This window comes from Dendrobates tinctorius, unplaced genomic scaffold, assembly GCF_039654945.1.
Source record: "Dendrobates tinctorius isolate UK_male_01 unplaced genomic scaffold, ASM3965494v1 ptg000116l, whole genome shotgun sequence".
NCBI lineage: Eukaryota > Metazoa > Chordata > Amphibia > Anura > Dendrobatidae > Dendrobates > Dendrobates tinctorius.
The window spans coordinates 45,972,453-45,997,631 of NW_027361784.1; the positions used below are offsets into that span (position 1 = coordinate 45,972,453).

Below are 25,179 nucleotides of genomic sequence, written 5' to 3' on the forward strand. Positions count from 1 at the left end.
CACGACAGAGGAGACATTGCCGGAGAACGGACACATAACAAAGGAGACATTGCCGGAGAACGGACACATGACAGAGGAGATATTGCCAGAGGGCAGACACATGACAAAGGAGACATTGCCGGAGAACGGACACATGACAGAGGAGACATTGCCGGAGCGCGGACACATGACAGAGGAGACATTGCCAGAGGGCAGACACATGACAAAGGAGACATTGCCGGAGAACGGACACATGACAGAGGAGACATTGCCGGAGCGCGGACACATGACAGAGGAGACATTGCCGGAACACTGACACATGACAGAGGAGACATTGCCGGAGCGCGGACACATGACAGAGGAGACATTGCTGGAACACTGACACATGACAGAGGAGACATTGCTGGAACACTGACACATGACAGAGGAGACATTGCCGGAGCGCGGACACATGACAGAGGAGACATTGCCGGAACACTGACACATGACAGAGGAGACATTGCTGGAACACTGACACATGACAGAGGAGACATTGCCGGAGCGCGGACACATGACAGAGGAGACATTGCTGGAACACTGACACATGACAGAGGAGACATTGCTGGAACACTGACACATGACAGAGGAGACATTGCCGGAGCGCGGACACATGACAGAGGAGACATTGCCGGAACACTGACACATGACAGAGGAGACATTGCCGGAGCGCGGACACATGACAGAGGAGACATTGCTGGAACACTGACACATGACAGAGGAGACATTGCTGGAACACTGACACATGACAGAGGAGACATTGCCGGAGCGCGGACACATAACAGAGGAGACATTGCCGGAACACTGACACATGACAGAGGAGACATTGCCGGAGCGCGGACACATGACAGAACACGCTTTTTTCCACCGTCAAACCCGCCGCTTAACTCTGCTGCACTAACAATCTGTATGTTCGCACAAATTTCCGAGATTGTAGACCGGAACGTCACGTATGGAAGCATAAGAATAAACCATTTCATCTACTGCTCCTACGGGGGCGCAGAGTTCTTTACTGATCTATATATGGCCATCAGGTAGGACATCACAAAGTTTTCCCTGGTTCCTGGATGGCAAATCGGCACATCCAATACCACTACACAGACCATTTGACTGCAATATGAATTGAGTCATAGTCAAAGTCGCAGTATCCCAATCTAAAAGGATAAAAGAGTACGATGCAAAACTAACAAAAAAAAAAACAAACAAAAAAAAAAAAACAACTTAGGACTACTTTTACATTCTTTTTTGGTTAATTTTGGGCCAAAATCTTTTTTTCCCCAAAAAAAATATTTAAATCCAGAAGGCAGCGATGAAACCATAATACAATATTTCCTCTGCTGCGTCAATCATTTTGTCTCCCAAACATCAAATGTAAGACTGATACAAGGACTCAGCGGCGACCATGTAGCGGGGACTCGTCTCCTCTGCCGCTCGCGCACAGGGCTCATTACACCTTCTTATAATGTGTACGGAGCAGATGGGCTGGTGAGTCCGGGCGCACGAGGACGGAGATGGAAAAATAAACAGATGTTGCTCAGAACCTTTAATAGCGGCCTCCCGACATGGCAGGTGGGGTGGAGGAGCTGACGGAGGAGAGGGATCTGAAAATGAAAAGGACGGCAATTAAAAATAGAGAAGGAGGGGACGAGTAACAGGAAGGGGTCATAAAAATGATGTATTGCATTCAGGAGTAAATGATGTAATTACAGCTCAGCTTTGCTTCATGAGGGCCAGGTTTTGCCAAAAATGCAACTGGAAATCTTAAAAATTTAGAGAAACTGTGGAAAATCAGAACCAAGATGTGACAGAATCAGCAGTGTAGTGGCTGCAGTCATTCTACTGACATAACAGGAGCAAGTAAGAGGATGGCACCGCGGTATTGGGGGGCTTAGGCTGGTTTCATACTTGCGTTTTTTAGCGCTGCGTCTCGTGCGCATGCGCATTGTTCCCCTATCTTTAACATGGCGGGCACATGGTATAGCGCTTGTACGCGTTCATGTGCGTTTTCGTGTGCTGCGTTTTTTCCAGGTGTGCGCCCAGATGCAACATGTTGCATTTTTCTGTGCGCCCAACTGCTGCCAAAAAACGCATGCGCACATTAGCGCACGGAACGTGCAAAAAAACAACATTACAGTCTATGGGATCGCACGCGTGCGCTAGGACATGCGCATGCGTATTTAGAGATAACATGGTGACAAACTGGTTAAATCGCATGCGCAAAAAAACAGCAGACACATGCAAAACGCTTAATGCGTTTTTTGCATGCGTTTGGAATGCACACGAGGCGCAGCGCAAAAAAACGCAAGTGTGAAAGTTGCCTTAGCAAGAGGAAAACTCAGGACGGCTCATGTACCATCCTCCAATATAGAATAGGGGGCTGTTCCAAGACATGGACTCGGCTTACTGCTCTGTGGCTGGACATGTAAGTGTGTGGCTGGCACTGTTATGGTGCAGTTGTGCTCAAAAGTTTACATACCCGGCAGAATTTTTGCTTTCTTGGCCTTTTTTAAGAGAATATGAATGATAACACCAAAACTCTTTCTCCACTTATGGTTAGCGGTTGGGTGAAGCCATTTATTGTCAAACTACTGTTAGGCGTCAGATTTCTGTCGCTGCACAGTGAGAATCCCGAGCCTTACTTCCAGCGGTCTCCTATTCCTCTCCAGCCGCAGAGGTGGTTGCTCAGCAAACTCGTCGGTCCAGGCGCTCTGCCCAGACCAGCTCCGTGGGTTTTCTTGTTGCTGCCACCTCTGGCACATCTATGGCAATACATGCTGCTCAGCAGCAAGATTCTCCAGGGACTAAGTCCCCATGTCAGGCCACTGAGCATGCCTGTGGAGTGATCTCCCATTGGAGATCGAAGGTCACATGCTCAGGTCCTGCTCGTGTTCGGATTGGCCCATCCGAGAAGCCAGGAAGGTCCCGGACGCTCGCGGCTATAAAAGGTTTGCATGGCCGCTCGGCCATGCCCTAGGATAAGACTATATTTACAGACTATGTGGAGTGAGTGATGTATGCACGTATGAATGTCTCTGGTGAGTAACTCATTAAGAAACCCCCTACCCTTGGTACGCATGTGTTGTGCAGCCTAGCCTGCTAGCGCCCAGGCTTAGGTGTGGGTAGGACAGAGGCTGAGTCAGGCATCAGCCCTCACCAGGGACTCGGCACGCCTCAGTGCACGTGCTCCACTTCACAGCCAGCGTATAGCGGCGCTCGCGGCAGCGACGCCGCACGCTCAGTGGGCCTAGAAGGACTCTAACCCCGTGTCCTTGTGGTAGAGTTCTGTGGCCGTACACTGTGCGCTCTTATGGCTGGGCTCTGTGAGCTAAACAGGCTCCGGCATCTACGTTCAGCGGTTGTGCGACTCTGTGCATTAACAGAGTTCACACCTGTTCACATTGGGTGACATAAACCATGTGTGACTGTTTTTACGCCGCTCTATTCTTCCGCCATTACCTAGCGGCAGTGTACCACCTCTGCACTGTGGACCCCGGGCTGCGAACGCACCTACTATTTTATAATTTGGTGCGTTCCGCCGGCCCTAACAACTACTGTGTTTTTCCCTTTTTAAATCATAATGAATGACAACCCAAAACATCCAAATGACCCTGACCAAAAGTTCACATACCCCATTTCTTAATACCGTGTATTGTCCACTCTAACATCAATGACAGCTTGAAGTCTTTTGTGGTAGTTGTGGATGAGGTTCTTTATTTTCTCAGATGGTAAAGCTGCCCACTCTTCTTGGCAAAAAGCCTCCAGTTCCTGTAAATTCCTGGGCTGTCTAGCATGAACTGCGCACTTGAGATCTCCCCAGAGTGGCTCAATAATATTGAGGTCAGGAGACTGGGATGGCCACTCCAGAACCTTCACTTTGATCTGCTATAGCTAATGACAGGTCGACTTGGCCTTGTGTTTTGGATCGTTGTCATGTTGGAACGTCCAAGTAAGTCCCATGCGCAGCTTCCGGGCTGATGAGTGTAAATTTGCCCCCAGTATTTGCTGATAACGTGCTGCATTCATCTTCCCTTCAACTTTGACCACGTTTCCTGTGCCTTTGTAGCTCACACATCCCCAAAATATGAGCGAACCACCTCTGTGCTTTACAGTAGGAATGGTGTTTCTTTTATCATAGGCCTTGTTGACCTCTCTCCAAATGTAACGTTTATGGTTGTGGCCAAAAATTCAATTTTGGTCTCATCATTCAAAATTGCCTTATTCCAGAAGTTTTGAGGCTTGTCTCTGCGCTGTTTTGCGCATTGTAGGCGAGATACTTTGTGGCATTTGAGCAGTAATGGCTTTCTTCCGGTGACTTGAACAAGCAGCTCATTTTTCTTCAAGTGCCTCCTTATTGTGCATCTTGAAACAGCCACACCGCCAGTTTTCAGAGAATCCAATATTTCAGCTGATGTTATTTGTGGGTTTTCCTTTGCATCCCGGACAATTTTCCTGGCAGTTGTAGACAAAAGTTTTGTTGATCTACCAATCCAGAAACGTCAGTGGCTGGATGAAAGATGCAAGAGTCTGTCTGGATCCCAGAAACTCACTCAGCTTTTATGCACACGCTGATTACAAACAAACAGGTCACAGGTGAGGATGTTACCTTTAGTAGCCATTCATACCCATTTGTATCAACTTCTGTGCATGTTATCAGGCCAAAATCACCAGGGTATGTGAACTTTTGATCAGTTATTTGGATGTTTTTGCCGTTATGATTTAAAAAGAGAAAACACAGTAGTTTGACAATAAATGGCTTCACCCAACCACTAACCATGAGTGGAGAAAAAGTTTTGGGGGTTATCATTTATATTCTCAAAAAAGTACCAAGAAAGCAAAAATTCCACCGGGGTATGCAAACTTTTGAGCATAACTGAAGGTATGGATGTGGCTGGCACTGTTATAGTGAGACAGTGTGTGGCTGGCACTGCTATGGTGGGGCAGTGTGTGGCTGGCACTGTTATGGTAGGTATAGATGTGGCTGGCACTGTTATGGTGGGGCAGTGTGTGGCTGGCACTGTTATGGTGGGGCAGTGTGTGGCTGGCACTTATGGTGGGGCAGTGTGTGACTGGCACTGTTATGGTAGGTATAGATGTGGCTGGCACTGTTATGGAGGGGAAGAGTGTGGCTGGCACTGTTATGGTAGGTATAGATGTGGCTGACACTGTTATGGAGGGGAAGCGTGTGGCTGGCACTGTTATGGTGGGGCAGTGTGTGACTGGCACTGTTATGGTGGGGCAGTGTGTGACTGGCACTGTTATGGTAGGTATAGATGTGGCTGGCACTGTTATGGAGGGGAAGAGTGTGGCTGGCACTGTTATGGTAGGTATAGATGTGGCGGGCACTGTTATGGAGGGGAAGCGTGTGGCTGGCACTGTTATGGTGGGGCAGTGTGTGGCTGGCACTGTTATGGTGGGGCAGTGTGTGGCTGGCACTGTTATGGTGGGGCAGTGTGTGGCTGGCACTGTTATGGTGGGGCAGTGTGTGGCTGGCACTGTTATGGAGGGGAAGAGTGTGGCTGGCACTGTTATGGAGGGGAAGAGTGTGGCTGGCACTGTTATGGTAGGTATAGATGTGGCTGGCACTGTTATGGTAGGTATAGATGTGGCTGGCACTGTTATGGTAGGTATAGATGTGGCTGGCACTGTTATGGTGGGGCAGTGTGTGGCTGGCACTGTTATGGTGGGGCAGTGTGTGACTGGCACTGTTATGGTGGGGCAGTGTGTGGCTGGCACTGTTATGGTGGGGCAGTGTGTGGCTGGCACTGTTATGGAGGGGAAGAGTGTGGCTGGCACTGTTATGGTAGGTATAGATGTGGCTGGCACTGTTATGGTGGGGCAGTGTGTGGCTGGCACTGTTATGGTGGGGCAGTGTGTGGCTGGCACTGTTATGTTGGGGCAGTGTGTGGCTGGCACTGTTATGTTGGGGCAGTGTGTGGCTGGCACTGTTATGGTGGGGCAGTGTGTGGCTGGCACTGTTATGGTGGGGCAGTATGTGGCTGGCACTGTTATGGAGGGGAAGAGTGTGGCTGGCACTGTAATGGAGGGGAAGAGTGTGGTTGGCACTGTTATGGTGGGGCAGTGTGTGACTGGCACTGATATGGTGGGGCAGTGTGTGACTGGCACTGATATGGTAGGTATAGATGTGACTGGCACTGTTATGGAGGAGAAGAGTGTGGTTGGCACTGTTATGGTGGGGCAGTGTGTGACTGGCACTGTTATGGTGGGGCAGTGTGTGACTGGCACTGTTATGTTAGATATAGATGTGGCACTTTGCAGCCGTCACTGTTACAGGGGGAACTGTGTGGCACCATCAGAGCGAGGCAGGGTGGATGTGGCTCTGTTATAGTGGGGCACAGCGAGGGTAGAACGGTTGCAGCAAAGCAGTAAGTGAGCTGTACCCTGATAGGTTTGTGGCTGATTAACATCGCCATGGAAATACATATTTAACATTTATTGTGGCCTTTTAAGTGGCACAAACGTAGAATGTGGCCATTAAACTATCCCTACTTAAAGAGTAACAGTCAATGAAAGTTTTTATTTTTCAATAGCACTTGTGAAAATAAGAAAATTTGTAAAATATTATATCAGAAAAATCTGCTTCTTTCTCCTCCTGGAAAAACTCAACTCACAGGTAAAATGTGTCTTCAGTGAATACAGGCTTTCCCATCACTGAGAAAGGAGATGACAGTTGGTGCTTATAAAGTTCTATGAAGAACTTGCAGCACACTGTCCGTGACGCCTCTAACTTCTCCTGCCAAAAATGTTTTAAAGCACCAACTGACATCTCCTATCTCAGTAATGGGAAAATAAGTCTTCACAGAATACTAATTTTTCCCTTGAAATGAGTGAAAAATCAACGCAGTAGCAGAAAGAATCGGATTCCTCTGATGAAATAATATTACAATCTTGCTTATTCTCACGTGTAATATTCATTTAAAACGACGGTTACTCCTTAATTGGTCACATAAACAGATGGAGTGTTTGGTTTTGAAAAGTAGGAAACACAAAAATAACAAAAAAAAAACCCACAAAACCAAAATAAAATAAAAAGCAAAAATAAAAAAAACAGAAAAATATAAAAAAAAAAATGAACACAAAAATAACAAAAAGACGATGAAAGGATGTATTATGTGGTGGGTACAGTTTCTGCCATACATTGATACATGAAGCCGGTGGTCTCCATGCGGGGGGACTGATATGACCTGTAACGATCTGATATTTATCACGGTTCTATCAGGGATTACATGAAATATTTATCAGTCGCGCTCGGCTCCTCGCTCCTCTTGTGCTCATCTCAACACAGTAAATGGAACCGAGCTGCAGGAGGCCCGCCGTGTAATGATGAAAAAGTGACTCAATATATCGGATGACCTTTCCTCGCCCAAACACGGCGGCCCCGCGGGCTGGGGGTGACCTCCTGGAGTCTATAGACAGCAGGCATTGATGTGAAGCTCCACAGTCAGGACACGGGCTGCAAACGACTGTGACAGTCGAAACAGACCTGACTCAATTACGTTTCTGACCTGCACCCCTCCATGTGGACGCCGCGCTGATCGATGGCGAGTCAACTACCCGAGGAGTACGGATGAGCATCCGACCTCGCATGTGATGCCGCGGGACGTCACGGAGTACAGATTTAACTCTCTGATGCCAGGTTACTAACAGCAGCTCCGTTCTATCAGAGCCCGATACTCAATATAAGTGGTCGGACCCCCCCCAATTATCAGCACACCTAGCCCATAGTTACGAGTTGTCTCGAATGGGAAAAAACATGGTTACTTAATTCTAAAAACAGCGCCATGTCCCCCTACAGGTGGTGTGCACTAGTAAAGCTCAACCGTATTACGTTCAATAGGGCTCAGATGCAATACCAGACTCAAACATTGGAGAAGAGGCGCAGTTACTAGAAGTCAATAGCCATATTTTATTATTCTTAAATAAGCCCTTTAAAGAGGTTATCACATTAATACATTTGTTAAAAAAAAACATCCTGTAGCTACTGTATATTACATCATTTGCAGGGTCTGTAGCATGTAAATGACAGAATCAGTCTCCTTCTCCCTCTGGCAGCTGACAATATACAGTAATCCCTTCTTTCTTCCTCCTCAAAAAAGTTTTTTCTCTGCTGTACTGCTAAATTACTTCAGCGGCTCGGCTCTTTTCCCAATAAGCAGAACGGAAAAGCTTTTGTAGATCACAATTCTTCTAATTTTCTCTGTTCTCACCTCCTATGCGGACAAACCTGACTCCTTGGTTACAGACTACAAGCAAGAATTGTGTAGTCTGATCCCGCGCTCCCTCTTCTTTACAACCCAAAAACAGAAGACGAGGAGACGGACAGAAGAGAGTGATGGGACTGCAGCATCATACTACACAGAGGATGTTTGTAGTCTGTAACCAAGGAGACAGTTATTTACGAATGATATCAGGACTCGAACTCAGCAGTTCTTGTGCATCTCTTCTCTGTGAACTACAGGGGGGAAATAAGTATTTGATCCCTTGCTGATTTTGTAAGTTTGCCCACTGACAAAGACATGAACAGTCTGTAATTTTAAGGGTAGGTTCATTTTAAGAGATAAAATATCAAAAATAAAATCCAGAATATCACATTGTACAAATTATATAAATTTGCATTTTGCAGTGAGAAATAAGTATTTGATCCCTCTGGCAAACCAGACTTAACACTTGGTGGTAAAACCCTTGTTGGCAAGCACAGCAGTCAGATGGTTTTTGTAGTTGATGATGAGGGTTGCGCACATGTCAGGAGGAATTTTGCTCCACTCCTCTTTGCAGATCATCTCTAAATAATTAAGATTTTGAGGCTGTCGCTTGGCAACTCGGAGCTTCAACTCCCTCCATAAGTTTTCTATGGGATTAAGGTCTGGAGACTGGCTAGGCCACTCCATGACCTTAATGTGCTTCTTTTTGAGCCACTCCTTTGTTGCCTTGGCTGTATGTTTTAGGTCATTGCCTTGCTTGAAGACCCAGCCACGACCCATTTTTATTGTCCTGGCAGAAAGAAGGTGGTTGTCACTCAGGATTTTACGGTACATGGCTCCATCCATTCTCCCATTGATGCGGAGAAATAATCCTGTGCCCTTAGCAGAGAAACAACCCTAAAACATAAGATTTCCACCTTCATGCTTGACAGTGGGGATGGTGTTATTTGGGTCATAGGCAGCATTTCTCTTCCTCCAAACACAGCGAGTTGAGTTAATTCCAAAGAGCTCAATTTTTGTCTTAACTGACCACAGCATCTTGTCCCAATCACTCACAGAATCATCTAGGTGTTCATTGGCAAACTTCAGAAGGGTCTGCACATGTGCCTTCTTAAGCAGGGGGACCTTGCGGTAACTGCAAGATTTTAAACCTTTACGGTGTAATGCGTTACTAATGGTTTTCTTGGTGACTGTGGTCCCAGCAGCCTTGAGATCATTAACAAGTGCCCCCCGTGTAGTTTTAGGCTGATCTCTCACCTTCCTCATGATCAAGGATATCCCACAAGCTGAGGTCTTGCATGGTGTCCCAGATTGATTGAAAGTGATTTTTTACTTCTTCCATTTTCTTACTATTGCACCAACAGTTGTCTCCTCACCCAGCGTCTCACTTATGGTTCTGTAGCCCATTCCAGCTTTGTGCAGGTCTATGATCTTGTCCCTGACATCCTTAGAAAGCTCTTTGGTCTTGCCCATGTTGTAGAGGTTAGAGTCTGACTGATTAATTGAGTCTGTGGACAGGAGTCTTTTATAAAGGTGACTATGTAAGACAACTGTCTTTAATGCAGGTAACAAGTTGATTAGCAGCGTCTAATTGGTCTGCAGGAGCCAGAACTCTTAATGGTTGGTAGGGGATCAAATACTTATTTCTCAACACAAAAAGCAAATAAGTTTATATAATTTATACAATGTGATTTTCTGGATTTTATTTTTGATATTATCTCTCTCAATGTTAACCCCTTAACCCCAGAGGTATTTTCGCTTTTTGCGTTTTCATTCCCCTCCTTCCCAGAGCCATAACTTTATTTTTCAGTCAATATGGCGTGTGAGGGCTTGATTTTTGCAGGACGAGTTGTACTTTTGATCAACACCATTGATTTTACCATGTCGTGTACTAGAAAACGGGAAAAAAATTCCAAGTGCGGTGAAATTGCATAAAAAGTGCAATCTCACATTTGTTTTTTTGCTTGGCTTTTTTACTATGTTCATGAAATGCAAAAACTGCCCTGCCATTATGATTCTCCAGGTCATTACGAGTTCATAGACACCAAACATGTCTAGGTTCTCTTTTATCTAAGTGGTGAAAAAAATTCCAAACTTTGTTAAAAAAAACCAAAAACTGCGTCATTTTTCGATACCCGTAGCGTTTCCATTTTTCGTGATCTTGGGTTGGGTGAGGGCTAAATTTTCCCTTACCGAGATGACTTTTTAATGATACCATTTTGGTGCAGATACGATCTTTTGATCGCTCGTGATGGCATTTTAATGCAATGTCGCTGCGATCAAAAAATGTAATTCTGGCGTTTTGATTTTTTTTTTCTTGCTACGCCGTTTAGCGATCAGGTTAATCCTTATTTTGTTGATAGATCTGGTGATTCTGAAAAAGGCGAAACAAAATGTGTGCCTGATTTTTTTTATTATTTTATTTTGAACGGGGGGAAAGGGGTGTGATTTGAACTTTATTTTTTAATTTTGCTTAATATTTTTAAAAACTTTTCTTCTTTTTTTTTTTTTTTTTTTTTTTTTTTTTATAGTTTTTGGCATGCTTCACTAGTCTTCATGGGAGACTAGAAGATTCGGCTCTGCTACATGCAGGCGATGATCAGATCGCCTCTATGTAGTAGATTTACTGACTTGCTATGAGCGCCAACCACCTCTGTTTGTCATGCCAAACCCCCGGTGACCCGCGATCACGTTTCCGTCAGCGTTTGACAGCGGCATTTAACTGGTTAATAGCCGTGGGTGGATCGCGATTCCACCAGCGGCTGTTCCGGGCACGTCAGCTGTTTTAAACATGTCGCCGGAGCCCACATCAAAGGGAGGGAGTCTGACATTGGCATACTATTACGCATGATGTTGGAAAGGGGTTAAAATTAACCTACCGGTAATATTATAGACTGTTCATGTCTTTGTCAGTGGGCAAACTTACAAAATCAGCAAGGGATCAAATACTTACTTCTTCCACTGTATTTAGCTCACTGGACAGTTCCATGCTAGATACTAGTACTTGTGTTATTCCTGATGGTCTCCACCCTGTGATCTCCTGATTGAGCACCCTCCATAAACCTGAAATTGCACTTCCTTCCTTGCAAGATTATTGAGCTCCCATCCATTAGCCAAACTCTCGTTCCACCTGCTGCTTATCCTCAAGAAAATACTGCTGCCACCGTGTACCGACCAGTGGCTATCCCTGACTACGCAACCTACTGATCTTTCAACTTTACCGCTTCCTCCAGGAGCCAACCTCTGGCTATTCCTAAATACGCAACTTACTTATCACTTGTACCCAACTTTGGCTATTCCTGACTATGCAACCTGCTGATCCCTCAGCTATACTGCTGCTGCCATGTACCAACCTCTGGCAATTCCTGACTATACTACCTGCTGATCCTTCAACTATACTGCTGCTGCCATGTACCAACCTCTGGTGATTCCTGACTATACTACCTGCTGATCCTTCAACTATACTGCTGCTCCCATGTACCAACCTCTGGCAATTCCTGACTATACTACCTGCTGATCCTTCAACTATACTGCTGCTCCCACGCACCAACCTCTGGCTATTCCTGACTATACTACCTGCTGATCCTTCAACTATACTGCTGCTCCCATGCACCAACCTCTGGCTATTCCTGACTATGCAACCTGCTGATCCCTCAACTATACTGCTGCTCCCATGTACCAACCTCTGGCAATTCCTGACTATACTACCTGCTGATACTTCAACTATACTGCTGCTCCCATGTGCCGACCTCTGGCTATTCCTGACTACACTACCTGCTGATCCTTCAACTATACTGCTGCTCCCATGTACCAACCTCTGGCTATTCCTGACTATACTACCTGCTGATCCTTCAACTATACTGCTGCTCCCATGTACCAACCTCTGGCAATTCCTGACTATACTACCTGCTGATCCTTCAACTATACTGCTGCTCCCATGTACCAACCTCTGGCTATTCCTGACTATACTACCTGCTGATCCTTCAACTATACTGCTGCTCCCATGTACCAACCTCTGGCTATTCCTGACTATACTACCTGCTGATCCTTCAACTATACTGCTGCTCCCATGTACCAACCTCTGGCTATTCCTGACTATACTACCTGCTGATCCTTCAACTATACTGCTGCTCCCATATACCAACCTCTGGCAATTCCTGACTATACTACCTGCTGATACTTCAACTATACTGCTGCTCCCATGTGCCGACCTCTGGCTATTCCTGACTATACTACCTGCTGATCCTTCAACTATACTGCTGCTCCCATGTACCAACCTCTGGCTATTCCTGACTACACTACCTGCTGATCCTTCAACTATACTGCTGCTCCCATGTACCAACCTCTGGCTATTCCTGACTACACTACCTGCTGATCCTTCAACTATACTGCTGCTCCCATATACCAACCTCTGGCTATTCCTGACTATACTACCTGCTGATCCTTCAACTATACTGCTGCTCCCATGTACCAACCTCTGGCAATTCCTGACTATACTACCTGCTGATACTTCAACTATACTGCTGCTCCCATGTGCCGACCTCTGGCTATTCCTGACTATACTACCTGCTGATCCTTCAACTATACTGCTGCTCCCATGTACCAACCTCTGGCAATTCCTGACTACACTACCTGCTGATAATTCAACTATACTGCTGCTCCCATATACCAACCTCTGGCTATTCCTGACTATACTACCTGCTGATCCTTCAACTATACTGCTGCTCCCATGTACCAACCTCTGGCAATTCCTGACTATACTACCTGCTGATACTTCAACTATACTGCTGCTCCCATGTGCCGACCTCTGGCTATTCCTGACTACACTACCTGCTGATCCTTCAACTATACTGCTGCTCCCATGTACCAACCTCTGGCTATTCCTGACTATACTACCTGCTGATCCTTCAACTATACTGCTGCTCCCATGTACCAACCTCTGGCAATTCCTGACTATACTACCTGCTGATCCTTCAACTATACTGCTGCTCCCATGTACCAACCTCTGGCTATTCCTGACTATACTACCTGCTGATCCTTCAACTATACTGCTGCTCCCATGTACCAACCTCTGGCTATTCCTGACTATACTACCTGCTGATCCTTCAACTATACTGCTGCTCCCATGTACCAACCTCTGGCTATTCCTGACTATACTACCTGCTGATCCTTCAACTATACTGCTGCTCCCATGTACCAACCTCTGGCTATTCCTGACTACACTACCTGCTGATCCTTCAACTATACTGCTGCTCCCATATACCAACCTCTGGCTATTCCTGACTATACTACCTGCTGATCCTTCAACTATACTGCTGCTCCCATATACCAACCTCTGGCAATTCCTGACTATACTACCTGCTGATACTTCAACTATACTGCTGCTCCCATGTGCCGACCTCTGGCTATTCCTGACTATACTACCTGCTGATCCTTCAACTATACTGCTGCTCCCATGTACCAACCTCTGGCTATTCCTGACTACACTACCTGCTGATCCTTCAACTATACTGCTGCTCCCATGTACCAACCTCTGGCTATTCCTGACTACACTACCTGCTGATCCTTCAACTATACTGCTGCTCCCATATACCAACCTCTGGCTATTCCTGACTATACTACCTGCTGATCCTTCAACTATACTGCTGCTCCCATGTACCAACCTCTGGCAATTCCTGACTATACTACCTGCTGATACTTCAACTATACTGCTGCTCCCATGTGCCGACCTCTGGCTATTCCTGACTATACTACCTGCTGATCCTTCAACTATACTGCTGCTCCCATGTACCAACCTCTGGCAATTCCTGACTACACTACCTGCTGATAATTCAACTATACTGCTGCTCCCATATACCAACCTCTGGCTATTCCTGACTATACTACCTGCTGATCCTTCAACTATACTGCTGCTCCCATGTACCAACCTCTGGCAATTCCTGACTATACTACCTGCTGATACTTCAACTATACTGCTGCTCCCATGTGCCGACCTCTGGCTATTCCTGACTATACTACCTGCTGATCCTTCAACTATACTGCTGCTCCCATGTACCAACCTCTGGCTATTCCTGACTATACTACCTGCTGATCCTTCAACTATACTGCTGCTCCCATGTACCAACCTCTGGCTATTCCTGACTATACTACCTGCTGATCCTTCAACTATACTGCTGCTCCCATGTACCAACCTCTGGCAATTCCTGACTATACTACCTGCTGATCCTTCAACTATACTGCTGCTCCCATGTACCAACCTCTGGCTATTCCTGACTATACTACCTGCTGATCCTTCAACTATACTGCTGCTCCCATGTACCAACCTCTGGCTATTCCTGACTATACTACCTGCTGATCCTTCAACTATACTGCTGCTCCCATGTACCAACCTCTGGCTATTCCTGACTATACTACCTGCTGATCCTTCAACTATACTGCTGCTCCCATGTACCAACCTCTGGCTATTCCTGACTACACTACCTGCTGATCCTTCAACTATACTGCTGCTCCCATGTACCAACCTCTGGCTATTCCTGACTACACTACCTGCTGATCCTTCAACTATACTGCTGCTCCCATGTACCAACCTCTGGATATTCCTGACTATACTACCTGCTGATCCTTCAACTATACTGCTGCTCCCATGTACCAACCTCTGGCAATTCCTGACTACACTACCTGCTGATCCTTCAACTATACTGCTGCTCCCATATACCAACCTCTGGCTATTCCTGACTATACTACCTGCTGATCCTTCAACTATACTGCTGCTCCCATGTACCAACCTCTGGCAATTCCTGACTATACTACCTGCTGATACTTCAACTATACTGCTGCTCCCATGTGCCGACCTCTGGCTATTCCTGACTATACTACCTGCTGATCCTTCAACTATACTGCTGCTCCCATGTACCAACCTCTGGCTATTCCTGACTATACTACCTACTGATCCTTCAACTATACTGCTGCTCCCATGTACCAACCTCTGGCTATTCCTGACTATACTACCTGCTGATCCTTCAACTATACTGCTGCTCCCATGTACCAACCTCTGGCAATTCCTGACTACACTACCTGCTGATCCTTCAACTATACTGCTGCTCCCATATACCAACCTCTGGCTATTCCTGACTATACTACCTGCTGATCCTTCAACTATACTGCTCCTCCCATGTACCAACCTCTGGCTATTCCTGACTATACTACCTGCTGATCCTTCAACTATACTGCTGCTCCCATGTACCAACCTCTGGCTATTCCTGACTATACTACCTGCTGATCCTTCAACTATACTGCTGCTCTCATGTACCAACCTCTGGCTATTCCTGACTACACTACCTGCTGATCGTTCAACTATACTGCTGCTGACATGTACCAACCTCTGGCTATTCCTGACTACACTACCTGCTGATCCTTCAACTATACTGCTGCTCCCATGTACCAACCTCTGGCTATTCCTGACTATACTACCCGCTGATCCTTCAACTATACTGCTGCTCCCATGTACCAACCTCTGGCTATTCCTGACTATGCAACTTGCTGATCCTTCAACTATACTGCTGCTCCCATGTACCAACCTCTGGCAATTCCTGACTATGCAACCAGCTGATCCTTCAATTATACTGCTGCTCCCATGTACCAACTTCTGGCTATTCCTGACTACACTACCTGCTGATCCTTCAACTATTCTGCTGCTCCCATGTACCAACCTCTGGCAATTCCTGACTATGCAACCAGCTGATCCTTCAATTATACTGCTGCTCCCATGTACCAACTTCTGGCTATTCCTGACTACACTACCTGCTGATCCTTCAACTATACTGCTGCTCCCATGTACCAACCTCTGGCTATTCCTGACTATGCAACTTGCTGATCCTTCAACTATACTGCTGCTCCCATGTACCAACCTCTGGCAATTCCTGACTATGCAACCAGCTGATCCTTCAATTATACTGCTGCTCCCATGTACCAACCTCTGGCTATTCCCGACTATACTAACTGCTGATCCTTCAACTATACTGCTGCTGCCATGCCCCAACCTCTGGCTATTCCTGACTATACTAACTGCTGATCCTTCAACTATACTGCTGCTGCCATGCCCCAACCTCTGGCTATTCCTGACTATACTACCTGCTGATCTTTCAACTATACTGCTGCTCCCATGCCCCAACCTCTGGCTATTCCTGACTATACTAACTGCTGATCCTTCAACTATACTGCTGCTGCCATGCCCCAACCTCTGGCTATTCCTGACTATACTACCTGCTGATCTTTCAACTATACTGCTGCTCCCATGCCCCAACCTCTGGCTATTCCCGACTATACTAACTGCTGATCCTTCAACTATACTGCTGCTGCCATGCCCCAACCTCTGGCTATTCCTGACTATACTAACTGCTGATCCTTCAACTATACTGCTGCTCCCATGCCCCAACCTCTGGCTATTCCCGACTATACTAACTGCTGATCCTTCAACTATACTGCTGCTGCCATGCCCCAACCTCTGGCTATTCCTGACTATACTAACTGCTGATCCTTCAACTATACTGCTGCTGCCATGCCCCAACCTCTGGCTATTCCTGACTATACTACCTGCTGATCTTTCAACTATACTGCTGCTCCCATGCCCCAACCTCTGGCTATTCCCGACTATACTAACTGCTGATCCTTCAACTATACTGCTGCTCCCATGCCCCAACCTCTGGCTATTCCTGACTATACTACCTGCTGATCTTTCAACTATACTGCTGCTCCCATGCCCCAACCTCTGGCTATTCCTGACTATACTAACTGCTGATCCTTCAACTATACTGCTGCTCCCATGCCCCAACCTCTGGCTATTTCTGACTATACTACCTGCTGATCCTTCAACTATACTGCTGCTCCCATGTACCAACCTCTGGCAATTCCTGACTACACTACCTGCTGATCCTTCAACTATACTGCTGCTCCCATGTACCAACCTTTGGCTATTCCTGACTATACTACCTGCTGATCCTTCAACTATACTGCTGCTCCCATATACCAACCTTTGGTTATTCCTGAATATACTACCTGCTGATCCTTCAACTATACTGCTGCTCCCATGTACCAACCTTTGGCTATTCCTGACTATACTACCTGCTGATCCTTCAACTATACTGCTGCTCCCATATACCAACCTCTGGCTATTCCTGACTATACTACCTGCTGATCCTTCAACTATACTGCTGCTCCCATGTACCAACCTTTGGCTATTCCTGACTATACTACCTGCTGATCCTTCAACTATACTGCTGCTCCCATATACCAACCTCTGGCAATTCCTGACTATACTACCTGCTGATCCTTCAACTATACTGCTGCTCCCATATACCAACCTCTGGCTATTCCTGACTATACTACCTGCTTGATCCTTCAACTATACTGCTGCTCCCATGTACCAACCTCTGGCTATTCCTGACTACACTACCTGCTGATCCTTCAACTATACTGCTGCTCCCATATACCAACCTCTGGCTATTCCTGACTACACTACCTGCTGATTTTTCAACTATACTGCTGCTGCCATGTACCAACCTCTGGCTATTCCTGACTACACTACCTGCTGATCCTTCAACTATACTGCTGCTCCCATATACCAACCTCTGGCTATTCCTGACTACACTACCTGCTGATTTTTCAACTATACTGCTGCTGCCATGTACCAACCTCTGGCTATTCCTGACTATACTACCTGCTGATCCTTCAACTATACTGCTGCTCCCATATACCAACCTCTGGCTATTCCTGACTACACTACCTGCTGATCCTTCAACTATACTGCTGCTCCCATATACCAACCTCTGGCTATTCCTGACTACACTACCTGCTGATCCTTCAACTATACTGCTGCTCCCATATACCAACCTCTGGCTATTCCTGACTACACTACCTGCTGATCCTTCAACTATACTGCTGATCCCATGTACCAACCTCTGGCTATTCCTGACTATACTACCTGCTGATCCTTCAACTATACTGCTGCTCCCATATACCAACCTCTGGCTATTCCTGACTACACTACCTGCTGATCCTTCAACTATACTGCTGATCCCATATACCAACCTCTGGCTGTTCCTGACTACACTACCTGCTGATCCTTCAACTATACTGCTGATCCCATGTACCAACCTCTGGTTATTCCTGACTATACTACCTGCTGATCCTTCAACTATACTGCTGCTCCCATGTACCAACCTCTGGCTATTCCTGACTACACTACCTGCTGATCCTTAAACTATACTGCTGCTCCCATATACCAACCTCTGGCTATTCCTGACTACACTACCTGCTGATCCTTCAACTATACTGCTGTTCCCATGTACCAACCTCTGGCTGTTCCTGACTACACTACCTGCTGATCCTTCAACTATACTGCTGATCCCATGTACCAACCTCTGGTTATTCCTGACTATACTACCTGCTGATCCTTCAACTATACTGCTGCTCCCATGTACCAACCTCTGGCTATTCCTGACTACACTACCTGCTGATCCTTAAACTATACTGCTGCTCCCATATACCAACCTCTGGCTATTCCTGACTACACTACCTGCTGATCCTTCAACTATACTGCTGTTCCCATGTACCAACCTCTGGCTATTTCTGACTATACTACCTGCTGATCCTTCAACTATACTGCTGCTCCCATGTACCAACTTCTGGCTATTCCTGACTACACTACCTGCTGATCCTTAAACTATACTGCTGCTCCCATATACCAACCTCTGGCTATTCCTGACTACACTACCTGCTGATCCTTCAACTATACTGCTGCTCCCATATACCAACCTCTGGCTATTCCTGACTAAACTACCTGCTGATCCTTCAACTATACTGCTGCTCCCATGTACCAACCTCTGGCTATTCCTGACTAAACTACCTGCTGATCCTTCAACTATACTGCTGCTGCCACGTACCAACCTCTGGCTATTCCTGACTAAACTACCTGCTGATCCTTCAACTATACTGCTGCTTCCATGTTCCAACCTCTGGTGAATCACGACTATGCAACCTCCTGATCCTTCAACTATACTGCTGCTCCCATGTACCAACCTCTGGCTATTCCTGACTATACTACCTGCTGATCGTTCAACTATACTGCTGCATCCATGTACCAACCTCTGGCAATTCCTGACAATGCAACCTGCTGATCCTTCAACTATACTGCTGCTCCCATGTACCAACCACTGGCAATTCCTGACTACACTACCTGCTGATCCTTCAACTATACTGCTGCTGCCATGTACCAACCTCTGGCTATTCCTGACTACACTACCTGCTGATCCTTCAACTATACTGCTGCTCCCATGTACCAACCTCTGGCTATTCCTGACTATACTACCTGCTGATCCTTCAACTATACTGCTGCTCCTATGTACCAACCTCTGGCAATTCCTGACTATGCAACCTGCTGATCCTTCAACTATACTGCTGCTCTCATGTACCAACCTCTGGCAATTCCTGACTATGCAACCTGCTGATCCTTCAACTATACTGCTGCTCCCATGTACCAACCTCTGGCAATTCCTGACTATACTACCTGCTGATCCTTCAACTATACTGCTGCTCTCATGTACCAACCACTGGCTATTCCTGACTATACTACCTGCTGATCCTTCAACTATACTGCTGCTCCCATGTACCAACCTCTGGCAATTCCTGACTATGCAACCTGCTGATCCTTCAACTATACTGCTGCTTTCATGTACCAACCTCTGGCTATTCCTGACTATACTACCTGCTGATCCTTCAACTATACTGCTGCTCTCATGTACCAACCACTGGCTATTCCTGACTATACTACCTGCTGATCCTTCAACTATACTGCTGCTCCCATGTACCAACCTCTGGCAATTCCTGACTATACTACCTGCTGATCCTTCAACTATACTGCTGCTCTCATGTACCAACCACTGGCTATTCCTGACTATACTACCTGCTGATCCTTCAACTATACTGCTGCTCCCATGTACCAACCTCTGGCAATTCCTGACTATGCAACCTGCTGATCCTTCAACTATACTGCTGCTTTCATGTACCAACCTCTGGCTATTCCTGACTATACTACCTGCTGATCCTTCAACTATACTGCTGCTCTCATGTACCAACCACTGGCTATTCCTGACTATACTACCTGCTGATCCTTCAACTATACTGCTGCTCTCATGTACCAACCTCTGGCTATTCCTGACTATACTACCTGCTGATCCTTCAACTATACTGCTGCTCTCATGTACCAACCACTGGCTATTCCTGACTATACTACCTGCTGATCCTTCAACTATACTGCTGCTCTCATGTACCAACCTCTGGCTATTCCTGACTATACTACCTGCTGATCCTTCAACTATACTGCTGCTCCCATGTACCAACCTCTGGCAATTCCTGACTATGCAACCTGCTGATCCTTCAACTATACTGCTGCTCTCATGTACCAACCTCTGGCAATTCCTGACTATGCAACCTGCTGATCCTTCAACTATACTGCTGCTCCCATGTACCAACCACTGGCTATTCCTGACTATACTACCTACTGATCCTTCAACTATACTGCTGCTCCCATATACCAACCTCTGGCAATTCCTGACTATGCAACCTGCTGATCCTTCAACTATACTGCTGCTCCCATGTACCAACCTCTGGCAATTCCTGACTATGCAACCTGCTGATCCTTCAACTATACTGCTGCTCTCATGTACCAACCTCTGGCAATTCCTGACTATACTACCTGCTGATCCTTCAACTATACTGCTGCTCCCATGTACCAACCACTGGCTATTCCTGACTATACTACCTGCTGATCCTTCAACTATACTGCTGCTCCCATATACCAACCTCTGGCAATTCCTGACTATGCAACCTGCTGATCCTTCAACTATACTGCTGCTCCCATGTACCAACCACTGGCTATTCCTGACTATACTACCTGCTGATCCTTCAACTATACTGCTGCTCCCATGTACCAACCTCTGGCAATTCCTGACTATGCAACCTGCTGATCCTTCAGCTATACTGCTGCTCTCATGTACCAACCTCTGGCTATTCCTGACTATACTACCTGCTGATCCTTCAACTATACTGCTGCTCCCATGTACCAACCTCTGGCAATTCCTGACTATGCAACCTGCTGATCCTTCAACTATACTGCTGCTGCCATGTACCAACCACTGGCTATTCCTGACTATACTTCCTGCTGATCCTTCAACTATACTGCTGCTCCCATGTACCAACCTCTGGCAATTCCTGACTATGCAACCTGCTGATCCTTCAACTATACTGCTGCTCCCATGTACCAACCTCTGGCTATTCCTGACTATACTTCCTGCTGATCCTTCAACTATACTGCTGCTCCCATGTACCAACCTCTGGCAATTCCTGACTATGCAACCTGCTGATCCTTCAACTATACTGCTGCTCCCATGTACCAACCACTGGCTATTCCTGACTATACTACCTGCTGATCCTTCAACTATACTGCTGCTCCCATATACCAACCTCTGGCAATTCCTGACTATGCAACCTGCTGATCCTTCAACTATACTGCTGCTCCCATGTACCAACCACTGGCTATTCCTGACTATACTACCTGCTGATCCTTCAACTATACTGCTGCTGCCATGTACCAACCTCTGGCAATTCCCGACTACACTTCCTGCTGATCCTTCAACTATACTGCTGCTCCCATATACCAACCTCTGGCAATTCCTGACTATGCAACCTGCTGATCCTTCAACTATACTGCTGCTCCCATATACCAACCTCTGGCAATTCCTGACTATGCAACCTGCTGATCCTTCAACTATACTGCTGCTGCCATGTACCAACCTCTGGCTATTCCTGACTATGCAACCTGCTGATCCTTCAACTATACTGCTGCTCCCATGTACCAACCTCTGGCTATTCCTGACTATACTACCTGCTGATCCTTCAACTATACTGCTGCTCCCATGTACCAACCTCTGGCTATTCCTGACTATACTACCTGCTGATCCTTCAACTATACCGCTGCTCCCATGTATCAACCTCTGGCAATTCCTGACTATGCAACCTGCTGATCCTTCAACTATACTGCTGCTCCCATGTACCAACCTCTGGCAATTCCTGACTATGCAACCTGCTGATCCTTCAACTATACTGCTGCTCCCATATACCAACCTCTGGCTTTTCCTGACTACACTACCTGCTGATCCTTCAACTATACTGCTGCTCCCATGTACCAACCTCTGGCTATTCCTGACTATACTACCTGCTGATCCTTCAATTATACTGCTGCTCCCATATACCAACCTCTGGCAATTCCTGACTATGCAACCTGCTGATCCTTCAACTATACTGCTGCTCCCATGTACCAACCTCTGGCTATTCTTGACTACACTACCTGCTGATCCTTCAACTATACTGCTGCTCCCATGTACCAACCTCTGGCAATTCCAGACTATGCAAACTGCTGATCCTTCAACTATACTGCTGCTGCCATGTACCAACCTCTGGCTATTCCTGACTATACTACCTGCTGATCCTTCAATTATACTGCTGCTCCCATGTACCAACCTCTGGCAATTCCTGACTATACTACCTGCTGATCCTTCAACTATACTGCTGCTGCCATGTACCAACCTCTGGCAATTCCCGACTACACTACCTGCTGATCCTTCAACTATACTGCTGCTTCCATGTACCAACCTCTGGCAATTCCAGACTATGCAAACTGCTGATCCTTCAACTATACTGCTGCTCTCATGTACCAACCTCTGGCTATTCCTGACTATACTACCTGCTGATCCTTCAATTATACTGCTGCTCCCATGTACCAACCTCTGGCAATTCCTGACTATACAACCTGCTGATCCTTCAACTATACTGCTGCTGCCATGTACCAACCTCTGGCAATTCCCGACTACACTACCTGCTGATCCTTCAACTATACTGCTGCTCCCATGTACCAACCTCTGGCAATTCCCGACTACACTACCTGCTGATCCTTCAACTATACTGCTGCTGCCATGTACCAACCTCTGGCAATTCCTGACTATGCAACCTGCTGATCCTTCAACTATACTGATGCTCCCATGTACCAACCTCTGGCTATTCTTGACTACACTACCTGCTGATCCTTCAACTATACTGCTGCTCCCATGTACCAACCTCTGGCAATTCCAGACTATGCAAACTGCTGATCCTTCAACTATACTGCTGCTGCCATGTACCAACCTCTGGCTATTCCTGACTATACTACCTGCTGATCCTTCAATTATACTGCTGCTCCCATGTACCAACCTCTGGCTATTCCTGACTATACTACCTGCTGATCCTTCAACTATACTGCTGCTGCCATGTACCAACCTCTGGCAATTCCCGACTACACTACCTGCTGTTCCTTCAACTATACTGCTGCTCCCATGTACCAACCTCTGGCCATTCCCGACTACACTACCTGCTGATCCTTCAACTATACTGCTGCTGCCATGTACCAACCTCTGGCTATTCCTGACTACACTACCTGCTGATCCTTCAACTATACTGCTGCTGCCATGTACCAACCTCTGGCTATTCCTGACTAGACTACCTGCTGATCCTTCAACTATACTGCTGCTGCCATGTACCAACCTCTGGCTATTCCTGACTACACTACCTGCTGATCCTTCAACTATACTGCTGCTCTCATGTACCAACCTCTGGCTATTCCTGACTATACTACCTGCTGATCAATCAACTATACTGCTGCTCCCATGTACCAACCTCTGGCTATTCCTGACTATACTACCTGCTGATCCTTCAACTATACTGCTGCTGCCATGTACCAACCTCTGGCAATTCTAGACTACGCAACCTGCTGATCCTTCAACTATACTGCTGCTGCCACGTACCAACCTCTGGCTATTCCTGACTATGCAACCTGCTGATCCTTCAACTATACTGCTGCTGCCATGTACCAAACTCTGGCAATTCCCGACTACACTACCTGCTGATCCTTCAACTATACTGCTGCTGCCACGTACCAACCTCTGGCTATTCCTGACTACACTACCTGCTGATCCTTCAATTATACTGCTGCTCCCATGTACCAACCTCTGGCTATTCCTGACTACACTACCTGCTGATCCTTCAATTATACTGCTGCTCCCATGTACCAACCTCTGGCTATTCCTGACTATACTACCTGCTGATCCTTCAATTATACTGCTGCTCCCATGTACCAACCTCTGGCTATTCCTGACTACACTACCTGCTGATCCTTCAACTATACTGCTGCTGCCACGTACCAACCTCTGGCTATTCCTGACTATACTACCTGCTGATCCTTCAACTATACTGCTGCTCCCATGTACCAACCTCTGGCTATTCCTGACTACACTACCTGCTGATCCTTCAACTATACTGCTGCTCCCATGTACCAACCTCTGGCTATTCCTGACTATACTACCTGCTGATCCTTCAATTATACTGCTGCTCCCATGTACCAACCTCTGGCTATTCCTGACTATACTACCTGCTGATCCTTCAATTATACTGCTGCTCCCATGTACCAACCTCTGGCTATTCCTGACTACACTACCTGCTGATCCTTCAACTATACTGCTGCTCCCATGTACCAACCTCTGGCTATTCCTGACTACACTACCTGCTGATCCTTCAATTATACTGCTGCTCCCATGTACCAACCTCTGGCTATTCCTGACTATACTACCTGCTGATCCTTCAATTATACTGCTGCTGCCACGTACCAACCTCTGGCTATTCCTGACTATACTACCTGCTGATCCTTCAATTATACTGCTGCTCCCATATACCAACCTCTGGCAATTCCTGACTATGCAACCTGCTGATCCTTCAACTATACTGCCGCTCCCATGTACCAACCTCTGGCAATTCCAGACTATGCAACCTGCTGATCCTTCAACTATACTGCTGCTGCCATGTA

General features: G+C 46.5%; 2 protein-coding genes across 5 annotated transcripts in view; both read right to left on the reverse strand.

The window, feature by feature from the left end:
* Positions 1-25,179, reverse strand: part of TRAPPC9 (trafficking protein particle complex subunit 9) — a 691,224-nt gene that overhangs the window by 303,434 nt on the left and 362,611 nt on the right. The window lies entirely within an intron of this gene.
* LOC141101372 (uncharacterized) lies at positions 1,559-24,186 on the reverse strand. Its single transcript, XM_073590444.1, has 4 exons — positions 24,175-24,186; positions 21,646-23,917; positions 20,829-21,579; positions 1,559-1,616 (listed from the first exon to the last, which is right to left on the reverse strand). Exons 1-4 carry the CDS (start codon positions 24,184-24,186, stop codon positions 1,559-1,561), a joined length of 3,093 nt encoding a protein of 1,030 aa, XP_073446545.1.

Coding starts and splice junctions, on each gene's coding strand:
- LOC141101372 (XM_073590444.1), bottom strand. Junction 21,580..21,645: donor TATAGTTGAAGGATCAGCAG/GTTGCATAGTCA, acceptor AAGGATCAGCAG/GAAGTATAGTCAGGAATAGC. Junction 1,617..20,828: donor ATAGTCAGGAATTGCCAGAG/GTTGGTATATGG, acceptor TTTCATTTTCAG/ATCCCTCTCCTCCGTCAGCT.